This window comes from Vidua macroura, chromosome 1, assembly GCF_024509145.1.
Source record: "Vidua macroura isolate BioBank_ID:100142 chromosome 1, ASM2450914v1, whole genome shotgun sequence".
Lineage (NCBI taxonomy): Eukaryota > Metazoa > Chordata > Aves > Passeriformes > Viduidae > Vidua > Vidua macroura.
The window spans coordinates 28,447,118-28,466,996 of record NC_071571.1 but is presented as its reverse complement, the minus strand read 5'-3'; the positions used below and the strand labels follow the sequence as shown (position 1 = coordinate 28,466,996).

General features: G+C 33.8%; 1 protein-coding gene across 2 annotated transcripts in view; it reads left to right on the top strand.

Annotated features, from left to right (window-relative positions):
* Positions 1-19,879, top strand: part of DGKB (diacylglycerol kinase beta) — a 337,132-nt gene that overhangs the window by 189,081 nt on the left and 128,172 nt on the right. For both annotated transcript variants that reach the window (XM_053989200.1, XM_053989191.1), the window contains one exon: positions 9,003-9,067. In XM_053989200.1, coding sequence (XP_053845175.1) covers positions 9,003-9,067 — 65 coding nt within the window. The remainder of the gene's footprint in view (positions 1-9,002; positions 9,068-19,879) is intronic.

Sequence of the window (19,879 nt, the reverse complement as noted above, 5' to 3'; positions counted from 1 at the left end):
ATATTTTTTGAGTCCTTAAATGCTCAGTAAAATGGCATATAGTTCCATTTTTTAGTCTATTTCATGTTTTAGATAGCTGTTTCTGCAAAGCCTGGGCTTTATTTAACTTGGGAGCAACTGATATCAGATGCTGTTCATATGAACTACTTATATTAAGTCATTGGGTTGACATATTTCAGAGATCATTAACCCCTTGTTTTTCCATTAAAATATTGGTCATTGACATGTAGCATGTCATTGGGTTTTGCACTTCAAAAAAGAATCTGACCACTGACACTGTATTGAAACAAGTACACATTCACCTTTTAAGTTAAAAACTTGATTAGCAGTAGCAGTAAAACCAGTATGTGATCAAGATGATCTCTTAGGGTGTAATCTCTTCCATCTAATGTCGTTACAAACAATTTAATTTTATTTCTACAGTACCTTTTCAGAGAAATCACTGTGGTGGGAGTAAACTTGGCATGAGTAGCTCATGTGAATCTAGCTCTTTCTTGGAGGCTTCTTGGTTGGCCAGTTACTTTCAGATTTACTAATAAATAGGTTTGTCTCAGTTTGATATATAACTCTTCTGCCATTTTGGAATTGTTGCCTTCCCACAGCTACATCATGCTCACAGATCCTTAGGGTCTGAACTGGATCTCAGGTGCTTTCTAGTATAAAGAGGGGGTCAGTGTTGGTAGAGGAGAAAGGAGGGAATAAGCTTGAAGGAATCTCGACAAAGGCAGGAATTAGAAATCTTATACACCTTAGCAAGAAGATAAAGGAGAAGGATTCAGAAAATATTTTGATTGATGGAACACAAGAGCAAATACAGATATTTAACAAAAGTTAAGAAAGTTGCTTCTGGACCTTTTAGACAGAACAAACAAGCTATATGAAAGATGTAAGGGAGAGAATCTTAAAAAGTTTGTCGTAAATCAGCAGAGAGAGAGAGTGAATGTCTGTAGATAAATATTACAACATCTAGCCCTAATTTATGAGTATGTTAGAGGGTTTTTTTATAAATTAATATTTGTCCAATAGGAAAGATAATAAATAATATTGTAATGCAAAAATTTAAATTTCAAATAGAAAACATAATGAATGAGGAAAACAGTGACCTTTTTCAATTAAGAGAAAAATATTCTTTCAGAGTGTAAATCAATGAGAGATGTTTTAGTAGGTTGCATATTTCTTATAAAAATAAATACCTGCTATGGAAACAAATGAATAGCATAAATATGTATTAAAATTATAAGACTCTGTTGCCAAGGCTTTGACTAACAAGTTATGAGAAGTTGCTAGGGAGAATTCAGGTGAACATTTATTATTTGATCCCTATCAAGCAAATGAGTGTATAAAATGAGCGGTGATACAAGATTTGGCTTGAACCCCATCGAGGATTTCAGCGGACTGCTCAAACAGTTGCATTTCAGGCATACCTTCATAAACGTGAGAAGCTAGGTGTGCTCAGTTTCTTGTATGATTAATAACAAAAGATCTTGAAATAACAATTCAGAGCAGAAACATGTCCACATGCCTTCTGGGAGAGTCTTTCCAAAGGGCTTTCTTCTAACTCCTAAGCCTACTGGGAAGATAGGGAAATCAACCTGACAGTTTAGGCACCTAAATTAAGGGCCTACAGTAGCCCCTATGAATACTACTCTAAAGCAAACTTAATCAGTGTTCAGAATAAAAATACTTAAAGGGATTTATGTTTGTTTGGGGGTTTTGGGGAGATTTTGGAGGGTGTTTTGGGTTTTTTTTTATTATGAGAGTGTTTGAAAAATCATATTAGAGTATAATTGTTCAAGACACTACACAAGCAGTTACTCTTTATCCTAAATTTGCTTTTTTCTCTAAGTTTTAATATGATGACACTAATTAGTATTTCATCAAAGAAATTCTTAGTAATTGAGCAAATTACTCACTTTTCTCTCCTAAGAACTGCAGAAGTGCTGGGCATGAAAGTCTGTGTTCGTTTCAAGCTAGATGGGCTTTTAATGTAAACTTTGTTTCTGTGCTTTTTATTGGAGACACCTGTGAGCCATTTCTGTGTTTCTCTGAAGAACATCTAAAGCAACGACAAATTGCATTGCATAGTGCCGCCTGTATTGACTTTCAGCCTGAGCTGTGTCCTTGATTGTGTTCTGCTCAAAATCATTTTGCAGGATAATTTGGGGCTATTTCAACATAGTTCTTGATCAGCAGTTATCAGAAATGCTACTAAAGGTTTACCACAGAGTTCTTTGTAATGTACAAGATACTTAATACATTGTCTGTATGGCTATGTTGGCTAATTGCCATGTGATCACTTTTCTCCTTCTCTTTTTAGTGACCACATAAACACTTAGCATGGACCTAGAAGAACCCTTCTCTAGTTACAGAAAATTTAGGGTGACCAAATATAAAGAAGGGAAGATGTAGCACAGTGTATCCTCAAGAGAGATCATCTTACAGAGTACATGTCCTCTGCATTGCACTGAGTTGTGGGGCACATGATGCATCTGGTCAGATAATAGATTGTCTTACCTCCCAGTGTTGCACTTGATTAATGAATTAAAATATAGGTACATAGGAAGGTATTGTCAGTTTCTAAAACCCAAAATGGCTCCTCAAAGAAAGTCCTTGAGATACTGGTACAAAGGCTTATCTTATAGAGCTGGTCCCTGCACAGCTGGAACATGTGGTCACCCCATATAAACTGATCGATAGCAAATACCAAGGAGTCAATGGCTGAACGAGCCCACAATTTATAGAGTTATGCACAGGCAGAATGTAGGGGTGGCTGAGTTTTTTTGCACAAACACAGGTGTTTTTTTGGCAAAGTGGATTCCATTGTGTTTCTATGTAGAATCATCAGAAACTCTACAGAATTCTGACTTCAGAATTCTGAAACGATGAAATATGCTTACCTTTGTAGGCCTGTTTCGAATTTTTTGTTACCATTTCCAGATACACCATCCTTTGGTCTTTTGTCCATCTTTTATAAATACTCTGGTTCTGATGTTCTATCCTGGGTTTTGAGATACTGGCTGTTTGAATGAGTATTTAAAGTATGAACTGTCACTTGACTTAGCAATACATGTACTGCTGAAATGCATTTAAACTTGACCATCAGAGTATATCACAGACAAATAAATAGCATTATCTTCACAGTTTCTGTGTTGTTTTTTTTTTTTTGAAAAGCCAGGAACATAAGTTTCTCAGATTTTTCTCAGGTTTTTTTTCTTAAAAAAGTGAATTATTGGTATCTTTTAGTAAAGCTGTTTTAGGAAGTGCTTGTAATCTCTGCTTGCTCTGATGATTTCAAACCACCATCTTTCTCATCTATACAGGCCCAAAATATCAGTAGAAATACAATTATAGTAACTAATGTTTCACCAAAAACTAATGTATTAATGAATATTTTTTTTAAATCCCTTTCCTTTTCAGGTTGATTAATGCAATTTAATCTAAAACCTGGGACAAATGTGAACTGACAGCTTGATTCAAATAAGGCAGAACGTTAAACATCTTGACTGCCTTTTTCTAGACTTGGTCATTCCATGGTTCAATATGATTTGTTTATCTGAGATTGTTATTATGGGGTAGGAAATACTAAAATGAAGGGTATACCTCTGTTTTTTGTATTTTATATATATGTACAGAAAGTAGAATGCAGAATTGTGAGGATGTTTGTTTATCTAGAAAATAATTTCTAGAAAATGGTTATCTAGAAATTAATTTTAAGCCACCACAGCACAGTTTCTTCATCTATCTTCAATGATATTTTTTGTACATCTGTACCATACCATATTAATAACTGATGTGAGCTAACTGGTTGTTCAGGTTAGATTTGCATTCTGATCCAAAGATTACAGGTTGCTGAATTATCCCTTAAGCTTCCTAGACTTGTGGATCCATTAAGCCTTAATTAAAGAAGCATCTTAGGAAAAAAAAAATAATCAGACCATTTATATCCAAAGAAGATGCACACTGGTCATTTGTTTGTTCAGCAGCATAAAAATTATTATTTAATGGAAATTTTAATCACAGCAAACTTATAGACAGACATATATTAAATGCATTAATCTTTCTATAAGGTTATTCACAATGTATAAGGTTACTCCTCTGAAAAGACTGCTTCAGATTGCTTTCCGGTAATGCTAATACCCATTAAAAAGATGAATATATATGTGTGTAAGTCAATCATAAGGTATTAAAGAGGTGTAGCAACTTAAGCTTCTTTTCTTCTTGGCAGGTCACTTTGAGAAATGTCCTAGTTCAATTAAAATATTTTTTCCATTTCCTAGGAGTAGATTCAGATATGCTCTGTCTGTTCTCTATCTTATCTTCACTGTCAGGATTTAAAACAAACCTGAGTGAGGTGTAAGGATAGCCCAGATGCTTCAGAGCCTGAACAGGTTCAAATATAAGAATGCATATATGTGTATATGTCTGCATGTTCATCACATAAATGTCCTGGTTGAATACTTGTGTGATGTAAAGTATATTTTTTAAGAGTCTGTACACTCTTGTAGAATTTAAACTGAGATAAACTGCATTATCTGTTCTTCAAATACCTGTTCTTTTATCTCTTGTTTCTAAATGCTACAGTAGTGAGTGGAAACCATCTAAACAAGAAAGGCATACAAAAGTGCACACAGTGTGGCAGTTTCTTTCAGATTTGATTGGTACTATGAATTTAGTTAAAAAAAATTATCATGCAGGCTATTCTCATATACCATCTGAATGACTAAAAATATTGTATATATAAAAAAGAAATTCAGAATTTTAGAATAGTACCGTACAACTCAAATATTCCTATAGTAGTCTCAGAAACACAAAATTGCCTAATTGCTTGCTTAGTTCTGCTGTAGATGCTCTGTATTCAGCATTACTTTGTGCCCAACACTGATTCTGATGCAAAGCTGCTCCTGGAAACAAAATCTTAATTCTTGGATGGTTTGGTAAAAATTACAATTAGAGGTATAAAATGAGCTCTGTGACTGAAATGTGGATGAAGGGAAAGGTGATAGTTTCATATTAAAGTGATGCCATAAGACCTTCCTCCTCCTTTCATCTTGCAAAAGGCTTGACAACATTTCTCCTTAAATTATTATTATTAATAATAAAATATTTGCCATTTTTAGGTGTGTTTGCATGTACTTATGGTATGTTACTTGTAAAACTGCAAAATATTTAGATTCAGATATAGTAATGCTGGAAAATTTTATTTCAGGCCAGAATGCAAATCAGTTTACCAATAAAAATTAATATATAAATCTCAGAGATTATATTAATTATAGACCAATATCTGACTGTCAAATGATCATTCTTTAAAAATGCTGTTCTCTTTGCTAGGTAATATCATGAAGCATGTGAGTTTGCTATACTGAATCCTGGGTTTTCTCTTTCACATGAGTTTTATAGTAAAAAACAAAAACAATTTCTCCTGGCTGTTCAAAATACCAGGTACCAGGAAAGGTCAGCATATTTTACAAACTATATTGGGTTTGCCATACCATTACTCTGTTTCTGTATAGTTAATTAGATTATTTTACTATAGCTTTTGAGAAAAAAAATGAGTAATTTCTCCATTGGTCCAACAACAGTTGCATGTCTAAACAAGTTGGGATAGATGCCTCTACTTGAAATGGCTGAATGAAGCCTGCTAAAATCAGTTGTGTTGCAAATGTAGCCAAAAATCTCACAATGAAGGACTCTTTGCTCTCCTCGGCTAGGAAAATTCTAATGGCTGTTCCTCAGGATTCAGGGGCGGCATCTGGTAATCCCAGCAGCTCTTAGGAGAGTTCTACGCACTGTCAAGTTCCTATTACTTTTAATTCTTCCTATTGCCTTTAATTTACTTAAACCAGTCAATATGCTACTGACTTAACAAATATAAGAATACAGACAGTTGAAAAATAGAAAACTTGGTGTAGTTTCTTGAGTGGTGGTTTTTGTTTGTTTGGTTTTGGTTTTTTTCTTTCTTAGCTTTTTTTCCCCTAAAGCAGAAGATTGTTGTCATAATGCACAGCCAGCATGGGCTGGTTTCAGATTTTCTTATAGTGGGGAGTTATGGTTGAGAAGAGATCCCTGGTGCTGGGGAATCTAAGAACTCTACTTTGGATTCGAAAGAACAATTGGACAGTATGAGCTGAAGGATGCCATAGCAGCTCCCCTACTTTTGAGTTTATCTGTGTGTAGTTACTTTTCTGGTTTACTGTTTCCATCAATAAAAGTAGCTCTTCAGCAATTTTTTTTTTTTTTTTTTTTTTTTGTGAAATTGACCTGACGTGTGCCTGTCTTGTGCTATGCCTGTCAAAATTAGCTGGGTGTATTACTTTTTTTACCTCTCTGTTCATTAAGTCAGTTGATTCATTTTGGAGTCAGACAATGTTCAGGGAGGGGAAAATTTTGATCAAATCAACCTTGCATGGAAACAACTGCCTGTTTGCCATCTGCAGTGGGCATTGATCCTTAGCTTGTTTGTGCCTTGCATTTGTTCTGCGTGAGTAAGCACATTAGCCTTTTCATTTCATTCATTAGACAGTTAGTCCTTGATTAGTGTTTCCTAGTTTCTGTCAAAAATGCTTCTACTCCTTTATTCATTTTGTCTTGGGCCTGTCTTATGCTTCAGCATGTAGAAAATGAACAGTTAACTACAATAGTCCTTTCATTTCTTTTTCATATGAAACTTGGCTAACAAATATACTTTTCTAATGCTGGCGCATCTAATGTGGATAAAGTATGAATGATGGGTCTTTCTAAAGTTAACAGAGTTATTATTTTAGTTCAGCTAGCAGTCATTGTTTAGAAGTGTGCTGTCTCAGGGTTTACTGTCAGCTTTATTTCATCCGTCTCCAAGAACTGTGGGATCACCTGGATATTTGTGGATGTTTGCCTTATAAAATTGCACATAAAAATACATTTAAATTAAAAATTAGTGTGGTTTGAGAATACAGCACTGAAAGTTTCAGATGACAGTTTGGGTGACAGGACAGAACAATAAGGCATTTGTTGACTAACACTATTCACTTGGGAATTTTGCTGTCATTTCCTTGCAGAACAGTAAAATGTTGAATGACAATTCCATTCTTAAATATAATAAAAAAATACATGAATAATTATGTGATGTGCATAAAGCAGCAAACTATGTACATCTTTAGAAACTACATAACAAGTTCATAAAAATAAAATTGAGTACCTTGATGGAGTCAATATATTTAATCTTGCTACTAACTGAATTAATTTGATCAGTGATCACAAGTTTTGCCTAAAAATTCTATACTGTGTTACATCCTTAAGTAGGTAGTAGTGTAAAATTTTATGAATTACACATTGCTTTTTATTCATAATTGTAAAAGTTTGTTTATATATTGTCAATCTATCTGAACAATTTTACCTTTGCGTTTAATGGTATTAAGGTTCAACATTTATCTTTTCAAAGCATCCACAAGTTAGTAAACCAAACTTTGAAGGTTGGACCAGTCAGTTCTCTGGTGCATGCCCTGCTTAAGATTCTAGGAAATTCAAAACTTTTTTAAACACAAAATGTTGAAGCCATGGTTTATATTAGTGGCTGCCTTTATATCTGCATTAAATGCTTTCTTATTTGTGATTTAGATTAACACTGATTTGTTTAAATAAAAATTATTTTGATTGAAAGTTTTAGTCATGTTTGGAATAATTAATAAAATATTTAAGTATTTAATTTAGGGGCTTTTCCTCTAAATTCTAATTCCCATTGCTTGAAAATAATATAAAATGTTGCTAGATATAGGCTTATGCTGAATTTAATATTTCTCTCAAATTTTTAGGCTTTATAGTTCCATAATCTTTTAAATTGGTAAATAATAGGTGGGGAAGTTCATATACATATGATAGTTGGTTATTGTGATAGTTTTTTTTGTAGTTTTTCTCAAATGCTTTTTGCATGGAAACTGGAATTCATTGAAATTTCTTACTAACTGGACTATCTCTTCTTATATTTATATTTATATGTATCTAGAATTTTAAGACATAACTATGAAGACATGATCCAAATGGATTTCTCTGTGTTTACTATCTGCTGCTCAAGAGTTGGTAGATTTCATACTCTCACAATTCATTTAATACATACATTAAAAAATTAAAGATTAATTCCCAGTTTGTAAAGTTTTAACAATTAGTATGAGAAATAAAAATTACATTATCTGAGTTGAGGAAAAAATTCTCGTCATACCTCCAAAGAAGATACAAAAATGCTTTGAAAACCGATTCTAGCACATCAGTTCCAAATATTCTATTTTCAACAACTCCCACCAGCACAATGGGTTTATTCTCTTCTAAATGTTTTACACTTACAAATATTTCATATGGCTATTTCATTTCACATACATGTTATTTGATTATATTATTAACATAATTTACTTAATTTTAAAATGTTGATAAAATTTATTTAATTTAAAAATATCATTTTTATATTAAGCAGCATTTCCCCACATGATTTCACATCCTGACATACAGCAAATGGGGTGTCTTCCAGTAATTATTCCTATTTCCTACCCAGTTTTAGAGAAAGCTGTTGAATGCCATATGAAAATATCAACTTGTATGCATATAAAGTCACTTTGCTGAATCTGTCACTCACTTTTACTAAATAAATGGATTTCAAATAGTTTATTTGGTATTTTTGGAAGACAGAAATGTATCAGTGGTACAGAAATGTATCTTTCAGTAAACCTTCACCATATCTGGATATTATTCACTGTATAAAATTTGAAGACACTTTCACTGCACAAAACTATCATGTCTGATTTGTAAAAATAAGTAATGGGGACTGCAACAAGAATAATAAATTATTAAGTTCAGATACATCCCATTCTGGAAACAATGTACCTGTAAGCTTTCTAAGTGATAAGAGTATTGCTGTTGTTGAAAATGACAGTTCCCAAAACACCTTATAAATGATATGCATTGTGTACAGGTTGAGTCTTCTGTTTTGCAATTTTCCTGTCACAAAAAATTTATGGTGCTTTTTTTTGTTCTGTTAGGATGCTTCAATTGCCCACAGATTCCATATCATGAGAGAAAAACACCCAGAGAAGTTCAACAGTAGGTAAGAATCTAAAAATATATGCATATAACAATATTTTTCCATGTTATTAAGATATGTTTTGTGAGGGGTTAAGTTTCGCACATCTTTTAAAATATTGATTCTTATAAAAAAGAGGAAACTGGTTCATTTTATATTAAACATATGCTTTCAGACTGCTTGTAGTGTAACTTTTTGATATCTGGTATTTTAACTAAAATGAATAGCATTATAAATAAACTCTTCTCACAGGTGAAATGTTTGCCTTGTAAGGCTAGCATGGACAAGATGAAGCATTGTGTTTGTGAGGATCCCTGAACTGACACTTTACCATTAGGCACTGAAGAACACTTCTTAGACAGCTGCAGATGGTGATCCTTATGTTTCCTTCCCACACTCACACTGCTACATTGACAGGGGACTCTTCCATATATGCTCTTAGTAAGGGCAAATGAATGCCATTTTACACAGAACTGCTTTTATCATTAAACAACTTTGCTTCTATAAAAAAAGTCAGGAATGAGACTTTGCATCTGTTTCTTGTGTTGCTCTCTGAATCTTTAGTGCTATTGCAGAGCTTTTCTGGAGTTTAAAAATGCATTACGTTTACTGTAAATTCAATATCTGGTTTGTTGAGTAGATAACATTCATAACACAATGTTTATATTTGTTTCTTCTTATTTAGGTAATTTAGCAAGTAAGTTGTGGTGGGTAAAAGCAACATTTCAGGAACTTTACTTAACATTTAAAGACACATGGGGAGAGAAAAGTAAGATAAAACATTATTTAGAATAAACAGAGAATATCTAGAAATAATTATTAACACAAATATTTTGTCACTGTGAACCTAACCATAGAGTGTTTAGCTTTCCATGAGGGTGACCGGGAAAGTCTTCATAGACCTTAGAATAATAAAATATGCTATTTGTGTTCTCATCTAAGAGCTGTACAGAACGATGTTTAAATAGGTTTGAAAATTTTCTTGCTTACTTTTTTTTTGTTAAAAGTATATATTTCATAGCTAATAGTCAGAATGGGGGCCTCTTTTTCTCAAATACTCAATTTGCTTAGCATCTATACAATGACATACTGTGAACCCAAGTGTCAGTTGCTCTTTAACTCACATAATATGTATTTGTTTTCTATGACCTCCTTTTCCTATATCTGGTGCTTCTCATTCTGAAAGAATTACACTATGATAAGATCTGAACTCAAGCCTGATCTGTGCATCCCAATGTACTGTACCATCCCAGCAGGACTAGAGATATTGGACTTTTAGAAAACCACCATATTCTAGGCCCTGAAGATGAAGCTAGTTTATCAGTGGTCTTTCTGCATATTTTCAGCAGTTGGCAATTATAATTTATAAAAAGCTCGGCTAATAACATGAGTTTCAGATCAGATTTCATGTCACAATAAATCATATGCCATTAATAACATCTGCTAGCAGACTCACCTTGAAATTCATCTATATTTTAAGGAACCTGATATTTCTAACATTATCTTAAGGAAATTAGTTACAAAAATATATAGTCCCAGTCCCTACGTACTTTGGTACTGTGATATTGAAAGAACTGGAAAAAAAAATAAGATTCTCTAGATATATAAAAATTATTTGGAAAGGTTATGCCTTTCTAAAAAACAGTATAAAGGATTGAGCAAAGTATAATAGAAACTGGTATTTTAAAATGCATTTTCTTTCGTGTAATGAGGAAAAAAAAGGGGGTTTTCTATTTTTGTTCAATATAATTTTCGAGATGATGTTCATTCACAAATACTTTTTTCATTACTACTTATTTGTGTGTTAAAATAAGTCGATAACATGTTGCAGCAGCATTTTCCAGGAGGGTATGAAAAGAACCCCCTTTTTTTAGTTGTCTGCTAAGCTTCAAATCCTAATTCACGAGAATATAGAATTTTCTATGCAATCTAAATTATTTAGGCTCAGCAAGTCCAACTCAAGTCTGATTCATAGTAGGCTCCATAGTTAACAGCACCTGCTCCTTTGAAAACCCTACATTACTCATTTGAAAATCCTACACTGTCATATGGGCATATCTCTTTTGATTTCAAAAAAATAATTCTTTTTTGCTTTTATGTTAGTTTGTTCTTGCCTGACTTTCCAACATTTTAACTTTCACAGCTATTATTCAGAGTAGGTCCTTCCACTGAGGTTCTACTCAGAAAAATGAACATGCAAAAATTTTCCTTACTGAAGAGGAACTTTAAGTTTATATTGTATGCAGAGTTTTTTTGAAATACACAGGTTTTGCTTCAGTGAAGGTATTTACTTCAGTGAAGTAAGTTAGGTAAAGTTTGGAGTTAGACGATCTTCCATATTAAATCTTGGCAATGATCCTCAAATTTCTGAGGATATTCCTTGCCACTCTGATCCCAAGGTTCCTGTGTAAATAGGGTGAATAGGAAAATTCGTGACACATTCTATTTGTGTAGAAGCAAAATCTTCTTGTACTTGTCTATTTTCTCAAAATTAAGATAACAAAATATTTCCATACTTAGAAAGGCTTTTTTTAATGACTACTAGCCAATGTTGTGGCATTCTTTGGAACTAGGTCAGTAGTTCTTGGGAGCTGTGTCATATTTTGAAATTTTGCAGTATTCACAGATTTTGGACACCAGCACTTAGTATTACTGACTTACTAAAAATAAATAAATTTAGGTTTAGATTTCTAAATTTTTAGAGACAGTTAGACATAAGTCTTTGGAAAAATCTAAGTTTAAGTATGTATAAATATTCCTGCACTAAAAATTTGCATTATCAATTGTTTCCTTTGTAATGAAGCACCTGCTTATTTGAATTTCTTAAGAATTTGAAATCAAGTTCCTTAGTGAAAAGGGTCTTCTGTTTTCAGAAGCTTAATTTTCAATGAAAAATTACTTTATACATGCCTTAATAGCTTGAAAAAGTTATACTTGTAAGCTGTGATATGGAATGGCTCCATACAGTTTTCCAAATAAGGCTCAGCAAAAATGTCTACTAGTGGTTTTAAAATAAATGTTACTTGTTCCCAAACCCAGGTCTGGAAGAGAAGAATTCTGGTGATGGTCAAATAGTAAAGATTGGAAATGAGAACACAGTAGTAGCATCCTGAGCTCTGTCAAAATAATGAATCTTAATATGCCATTTTAATGATATCTTTTGATCATTAGCACACTTTATCAGAAGCCAGGACTGACATTGAATTAAGATTTATATGTGTTCAGAATCTCAGCTGTCACATTACCCACTCTATAGGTCTGAAGTGCTCACAACCTTGTGCTGGAGAAATCAAGTTTCCTTCCCAGCATCTTCTGCTTAAGAGTAGGGTCAGATTTTCCGATATAAGTGTGGAAGAGCTGAGTTAGTGCCAGTGGGGATAAAACTTGCAAAAGGCAGTATTTCAAGTAAAAGTATCATTAAGCTAGGACATTCTGTTGAAATAATGATTCAGTTAGGCCAAAATGCCCTACAGGGAGATCTGGGTAAACATCATAGGCTCGATGCTGGGAATAACAGATGTATGAGTTATGTGACTGGAATATACACAAGGAAACAAAGAATACTTTCAACAAAAAAATAATTCAAGTTGATGTTAGCTTTTCTAAAATCATACTCAGTTCAATTAGGCGTACTAATTTGACGCTTTGCCATCCTGTAGCATAAAAGATATTTCTTAGTCTCAGTAAACTAAAGTAGGATTTATAAATTATATTTACAGTCTTAAGTACATTGTCTTTGAAGTTTCCAAATATCAATCTCTTTCCATCTTTTATGAAGAAAACCTAAAGCAGAAAAAGTTCCTAATAACTTCATTTATATCATATTCCTGACAATATATTTTTGAGATTCCCTTTCAACTCGTTTAATCATGCTTTTCTTTTGTGCTGATACCTATATGTTTAATCTCTAAGAAAGTTTTTAAGTAATAGAAAGTGCTGATTTACCTTGTGCAAGTGTTGTCCAGGAGAATAAGGAAAAGCAGTAAGAAAAGGTAGGAGAAATGGCAGATCAGTGAATCTTTAGCATTATTCTGGGTGTCCTGACTTGGGTACTGCACTATACAATGTAGTTATAGCATCATATCTTTAGTTACATTAAAAAAAAAAAAAAAATCCCATCATGCCTACACTGTTACTGTATTCAAAAGCTTTATTGTAAGGGATGTCTAGTCCTGCCTGGCAGCAAAACAAACAGAACAGAATTATTCCACTTGAATACTAGAATTGAAGGCAAGTTCAAGTTTTGTGACTGAAAGTGAAAAAAAATCAGTTTAAGAGCAAAATCAGTTATGATAGGGTAAATTAAATGGTCTACTCTCAGTTGTGCTCAGCTTTGTTTTAAGTTGACTTATTTTAGCTTAGAATCGAGCAGTCAAAGTTTTTCATTTTGGATTGAACAAAACTGTTTTGATATCTTCATTATTCTTCCTCTTTTTCAGTTTGGGTGATGGAATCTCTTGGATTGAATAACATCCATATCTTTTCAGTGAATATACTACACTTCAACACAAAATTCCTAACTTTGATTGCAGACATTTCAGCCTCTCCTTCAACCTCTCCTCCCTTCCTGGTTGTGACTGATATGAAAGTGTTTCAAAAGAAGTCACTGGTCCCACGGAGAGAACAGATTGCAGACATCTGTTACCTGTCCCATTGAACCCATGGGTTCCTATTCAAAAAAGGATAAGGCTCCAGGGAACAGTACCTCTGAACTTAGGCAGTATTACTGCAACTGTAGTCATCAGAAGAAGCAAAGCAAGGTGAAAATATTTGCAATAGAGCACAAAACATTTTCCCACAGGCAAGAGATGGCTTGTAGTTAGACAACATACTCTGCCTAGCTCTTGGTTATGATGCTTATAAGAGGAAAAGAAATAAAAAAACAACTGGCATGTTCTTTTGTCAGACTTCAAACATGTAGTAGCCCACCTTTAGAAATAGTACCTGAAACACATAATGTGTGCTTGAGTTGGGACAAGGGAAGATAGTTGGAGCATAAAGCTGGTTTAGCCTATCTGTGTCTGCTGTCTACAGAGCAAAATCACAGCAGTTTGCATCTGCAGTATTTGCACCTCTCTCTGATACAAGATTTCATGGTTTTGTTATTTCTCTAGAAAGTGCTAATGGGCTAAGGCACTCTGCTTGAGACCCTTCTTACTCAAACATTTTTCTGTAGCAGCTGTCTGAGAGGCTGGTGTGGTTAGGGAACCTTAGTTCAGACTCATAAAGACTAGAGGCAGTGTGATGTATAAAATGTATGTTAAGCAGGAATCCCTATGTCCTAGGCATCCCCTGGGATTTCAGAGTACATCCCTGAAAGCAGTGTGCTGTATCAGACCATAAGCAGATCAGTGAATTTATATGTGTCTTCTCAGTGTCTGCAGCTGTCAAATTCACTACTGCAGGACTAAAATGGGTTCAGGTTTTGTTGGGCACTTCCATTTGAAGGGATTGTGGTAAGCGCACCGACATCTACAACAGGGGATCACCATTCTGCACCTTTAAAAACAAATTTCTAACATATGCACTCTTACTATCGACAAGATATTGGAATGTTGCCTTTTTTTTTTTTTTTTAAAGAAAGTTATATGTTTATGAGCTATGAAGTGATACCCAGCTTTTTAAAAAACAGTTTCTTTAGAAATTGTTAAGTGTATTTGGGTTAATGTTAAAGAGTTAAAATCATTGCACTTCTAGGAGACAGGACTGTTTATGGAGCAGACTCTTACAGAGGGATTGGTCCAGCATGCATAGTGGCAGTAACAAACTGTTGATTCACAAAAGGTCTATCCATATAGTACAGCCCAAGGTCAATAAAATCTAATTTTCTTCAACTTGCGTCAGGCTGGTTAAGAAATTTATTGCAGATGATGTTTCCTCACTCAGAGCAGGTCACTGGACCTTTTCTATGTATTGAAGTGCCTAGTGGATGTTTTGCACATTCCTTAATTAATTAAAGCTATTGCCTTTTATTACAATGTCTTAAAGGCAAATGTAACTCTATAGGAATTAATTCTTGGTCTCTTCCACAGTATAGTCACGGGATTTGAAATAACAGTGAAAAACACAATGATAGAAAACTATTTCTAACTTTAAATTGTTGTAAATTCAGATGTGACAGGAGTCTATAGTAGATATGAAAAAAATGTAACAAAACTGGTAAACTACTGCTTGCTGTTTGTTCCGTGTTATTGAAGTATGATCAAGTAAGTCTATACCAATCAATAAGGTTCTTTTCCTTGTTTTTTCATGAACACACTAAATAAAGTATTTGGTAGTAAAATTGGGTTTTATCAAATACTGCTTTTTTTTTTTTTTGAGAGGGCTTATAATCAGAGCTAATGATCACTAACATGGATTTGCAGCTTCAAGCTTCATTTTGAATTAATTAATTTTCAAATCTCTGAAGTAAATGGCAAATGTTTACATAAGTTTAATGTGGCTATAATTCATGTTTACAACAGATTCTGGGTTTTATAAACAGTTAAGCAGACCTTTCTAATATATGTCACAAACCCAACAAAACATTCTTTCAAAATCCAGTCAAGATTGCTAAGTGGCCACAATGCACTTGCATATAATATGATTGACAATATCCAATCCATTAAAAGCAATGAAATGAATTGTTAAGGGATAATTTTTACACTTCCTATTTATTAAACATAAACACATTACTCTTTAGTACAAATAAATTAAAATTTAATCAGAAAAATGAAAACCTTTAGTTTGAACTGTGGGTGCTTTTTGGTGCTTTTTTTTTAATCCTTTAATTCTGGTAATTAAGCCCCTACTACAGTTCCCATAGATAATGAGAAGAACCCAAATACTCCTTTAGTACACCACTGACTGACACAATATACAGCATCCGCTTTTACTTCTCTTGTTATTTAACTCACAAGAAATTGGGTCCTAGATTTGCTTCAGATCCTGAATCTTGTGATTCATATACTTCAGGTTTCAGCTCTACACTCTGCAACTGCAAGTTGGTTTATATCATATTAGACAAACTTAGGTAATTGGAAAGAAAATTTTGAATAATTTAGCCAGTACTTCTAACCCTATCTTAGAACTACTGTTCAAAATTCATTTTTTAATAGATTACCTTAAAAGTAATGTTTTCAACCAATTTGTCAGTTCCTGATTAGGTGACCAAAGTTCTTGTCTTCGTTAATTGTATAACTGAAGCTATTTTAAGTACTTAGTGTATCAAATAAAGAACCTCTGTCAACATCTCCATCATTTCAGATATCGTTTTCCGTTTCCCTCTTTGTCCCATTTGAATGTAGTTTGTCTGGCTCATGCCTATGTGTTTTCATTTAAGTAATCTGACTGTTTTCTGATCTGATTCCAAGTGCCTTATTTTTTATTGCAATAGGCTGCATAGCCATTTCTAAGAAATGTACAAAGCTAGAGGTATTTCCAAATTTATAATACGAAGTATAATTTGTGTATCTTGGAAAATAAGATCAGTCAAGCAGATCTCTCTCAGTGAAAGTTCCTAATCTCTTCCGATTTATATCTTCATTTTATTAATATAGGAAATATTTTTCCAAAGAAAATATTTTGAAAATATTTGTTTTAAATATCATAGAACAATTCATGTAATGCATTTCTATGAAAATCGAATGATAGATGCACTTGTACAATAGTGCCTTTGTTATAACTGCATTGTTGCTATCATTGCCTTCAAAATAATTTTGGAATTTGGTTTTACTTGTAAAATAATACTGACTACTGCTTCTTTTTATTTCACCTGATAATGACACAAGTATATAATCAAAACTGAGAGGTATTTGTCTTAGTATTGAAGATGTCTTTAACATTGATATAACCAAACTTATATTTTCTATTCTTTCATATTTATGTTTTCTTTTTATATATTTTTTGTTATGTAATGATAGCCAAAATATTAATTTTTTTTCACTATCTTTGTCTATGAATGTGTGTGTGTGTGAAACAAATTTTTAAATACCTTTTTTAAAAAAAAGCATAAAACAAAAAACATCACCAGAGAAATGTATTGTCTAATTTGGTGATTTAAAGGGAATGGCTGTTGCTTTTTCTGATTATTGCTATTGAAGCCACGTGTATCGAAGAGATAGAAGTGGTTTAAAGTTCTATTGTCTGTCTTTCCCTCATGATACTTCATAGACTGCCTAACAGAAGTTCTGATGTGTTTTGGGAATACTATTTTGGTCATTTATGCCTTTGAAACTAAATCACATAATTTCTTCTGTTTTTGCCATTTCTAAGACTGGCTTACTCATTTTAAGATATTTCTGTGTGCTCTCAGGGCACTGAAGGAATTCTTCTCTGGATTCTCTTACAATTCTATTGCTGAACGATTGGCAACTATTGGTCTACATCTGCTTCTGAAGCAGAATATTAATGCATGGTCATTTTCTCTCTCAGCATTGACACTGGCACTAGGATCCTGCTCTCAACTCTTCCCTCTGTCACACAGAAAAATTGTGGGAATTTAAAAATTTTGCCAGATTGCTAAAACAGAAATAGTTCATGTTCAATTAACCCTCTATTTGCCCTTCAGGAAGTACGCATCGTATATATATTATCTGTCTTGAGTCCTTTCTAATGTTCAGCTCTGGTTTGGGTAAAAGGGTTCAGATCAACAAGGCATGTGGCAGATTGTTGGCTAAGGGATCACTATACCCCTGCCTCCTTGCAGTACTTTATGGAGTGCTTTTAAAGGAGTACTTTATGGGGAAACTTCCAAGACAGGATGGGCAAAGAAACATGGGGAACAGTGTCATTTTGGTATTGTCTCTCAAAGTTTTAAAGATCAAGAGTTACAGAATTCTGAATTCATTACTGATCAGGGATTGTGAGAATGAGCTTGATGTTTCTGCTATGTTTACATGCCATGGCATAAAATGGACCACAACAGGAAAAGGAGAAAATAATTGGACATAAAAACTGTTACCTGGTAGTTACTTGGAATTTATTTAGATTGGAAAGTTTTCAGTTAAATCCAGAATCCAGTTTCAATCCCTGTAAGTCAACTCAGTTATGACAAAAATTAATACTGTTCCTTAGTTTAATAAATTAATATTAATTTTAAAAATAATATTGAACTTATGTTATTTTTTTTCCTGATGAGCTAAAATTCAGGACCAGAGTATCATTTGAATCCATGTGACATAGGTAGATGTGGTAAAACCTACCTAGGATTTTAATTTAATGGTAAGAGGAAGAACATGTTAGTTTCACCTTTTTTTTTTTTTTTTTTTTTTTTTTTTTCAAATTAGACTTGGGGAACAGCTGCAAGTAATATGGTTTCCTGATTCTTGAGAACTTTTCAGTTGCACTGTTTTAATAAAGATTTGTCCATATGAGGGACAGCAAGGTCTGTTAACCTTTCTTGCAGCATGCTATTTCTGAGCCAATTATGAAGATGTCTAAAGGCATTGAATGCTCTTTGGAACAGTAACTTTGTGATTTGGGAGTATAATGGCCAGCTGGAGAACTTTCTCTGTGGTTAGCATATCTGTGCTCACAATATATAAAAAACAAGGGCAGAATTGATTTATTTTTTAAGAGCTAAAATTCTTCTTGGATTTTTTCTTTTAGTTATGGTGATATATTAATAACTATAGTAACAGCAGAAGTAGCAGAAGCAGAAGAAGCAGAAGCAGAAGTGTTTTGGATTTTGATAGTAGAGCCTTGAAGGCTGTGTTAAGTTGTCAATCTAGGGTTTTTATCAAGATTTTGTTGATGTTCAAAGAAAGAAAAAAGTGTTAATCAAAGAAATATGTTCTTCTTGCTGATACAAGGCAGCTGACTATTCACACTGAATGAAATCTTCAATATGTTTGGCTGCTTTGATTTCTTAGAGAATTGTAGTGTAAATCTTCACTGAAAATGATCTGGGAGCAGAAATTTAATTGATACGTTGTTCATGGCTTTTCAAATGAAACCTGAGTAGATTGACCTAAGTATGGCTTATCCAAAAAAACCTTGCAGCAGGAGAGCTGCCCAGAAGCCAGGACATTGCAGGCATGGGGCTGTTTTTTCACTGGCATCATAGGGCAGTCCGGCAGGCAGAGGGAGTTGGGGTTCAAGTCCCCCTTCTGACCAGGAATAATCAGATACATTCTCTTACTCAGAAAGTGTTTTAGTGACTAAAAAACAAAATGGGAGCAGGACTACAAGGCAAATTCAAAGTCCATAGTACACAACTACATCAGAAACACAGATAACAAGTAAACAGGTGGGAATTTGACTCTATCATGAGGTTGCCAGGTAAAGATGCATTTTTGTATTATTTAAAGGCTGGTGAAACTCTGAGTTTTTACTATATTGCTCAAATTATTAAAAATATTTATCCACTACTTTAGTCATATAAGCAAAATAAGTATCATGGAACCTGGACGCCTCTGCTGCAAAGGTGATGGTTTATTTGTTGTACATTAGTATCTGCATGACAGAATGAGAGATTCCTAACTGTTTTTGTTAAATCTAGAACAGGAGAGCAGCAGCAGGAGACAATAAGCCATGAACTGACATGGAGAGCTGTGGTGCTAGCTAGGTGACTGGACACTGGGAGCCAAACAAAGCAGTAGACAGTAGGAGACAAAGATTCAGGAGGAAGAGATTTGCACATGCTTGGACTGTGAGGGTATAAAAGCCCAGGGATCCTTTGTTGGGAACCCCTTCTTGGAGGAGCCAGCCTGAATTGTCTCTCTGTTACTGCACTGTGAATAAATTGCATTACAGAATGAGACATGTGAGTCTCTGCTGTGGGAAAACTAGAGCTGAACTGGTGAGGAAACCCGGTCTGACTACATGTGTATGGGGTGTGGAGAGAAGTACGCACCT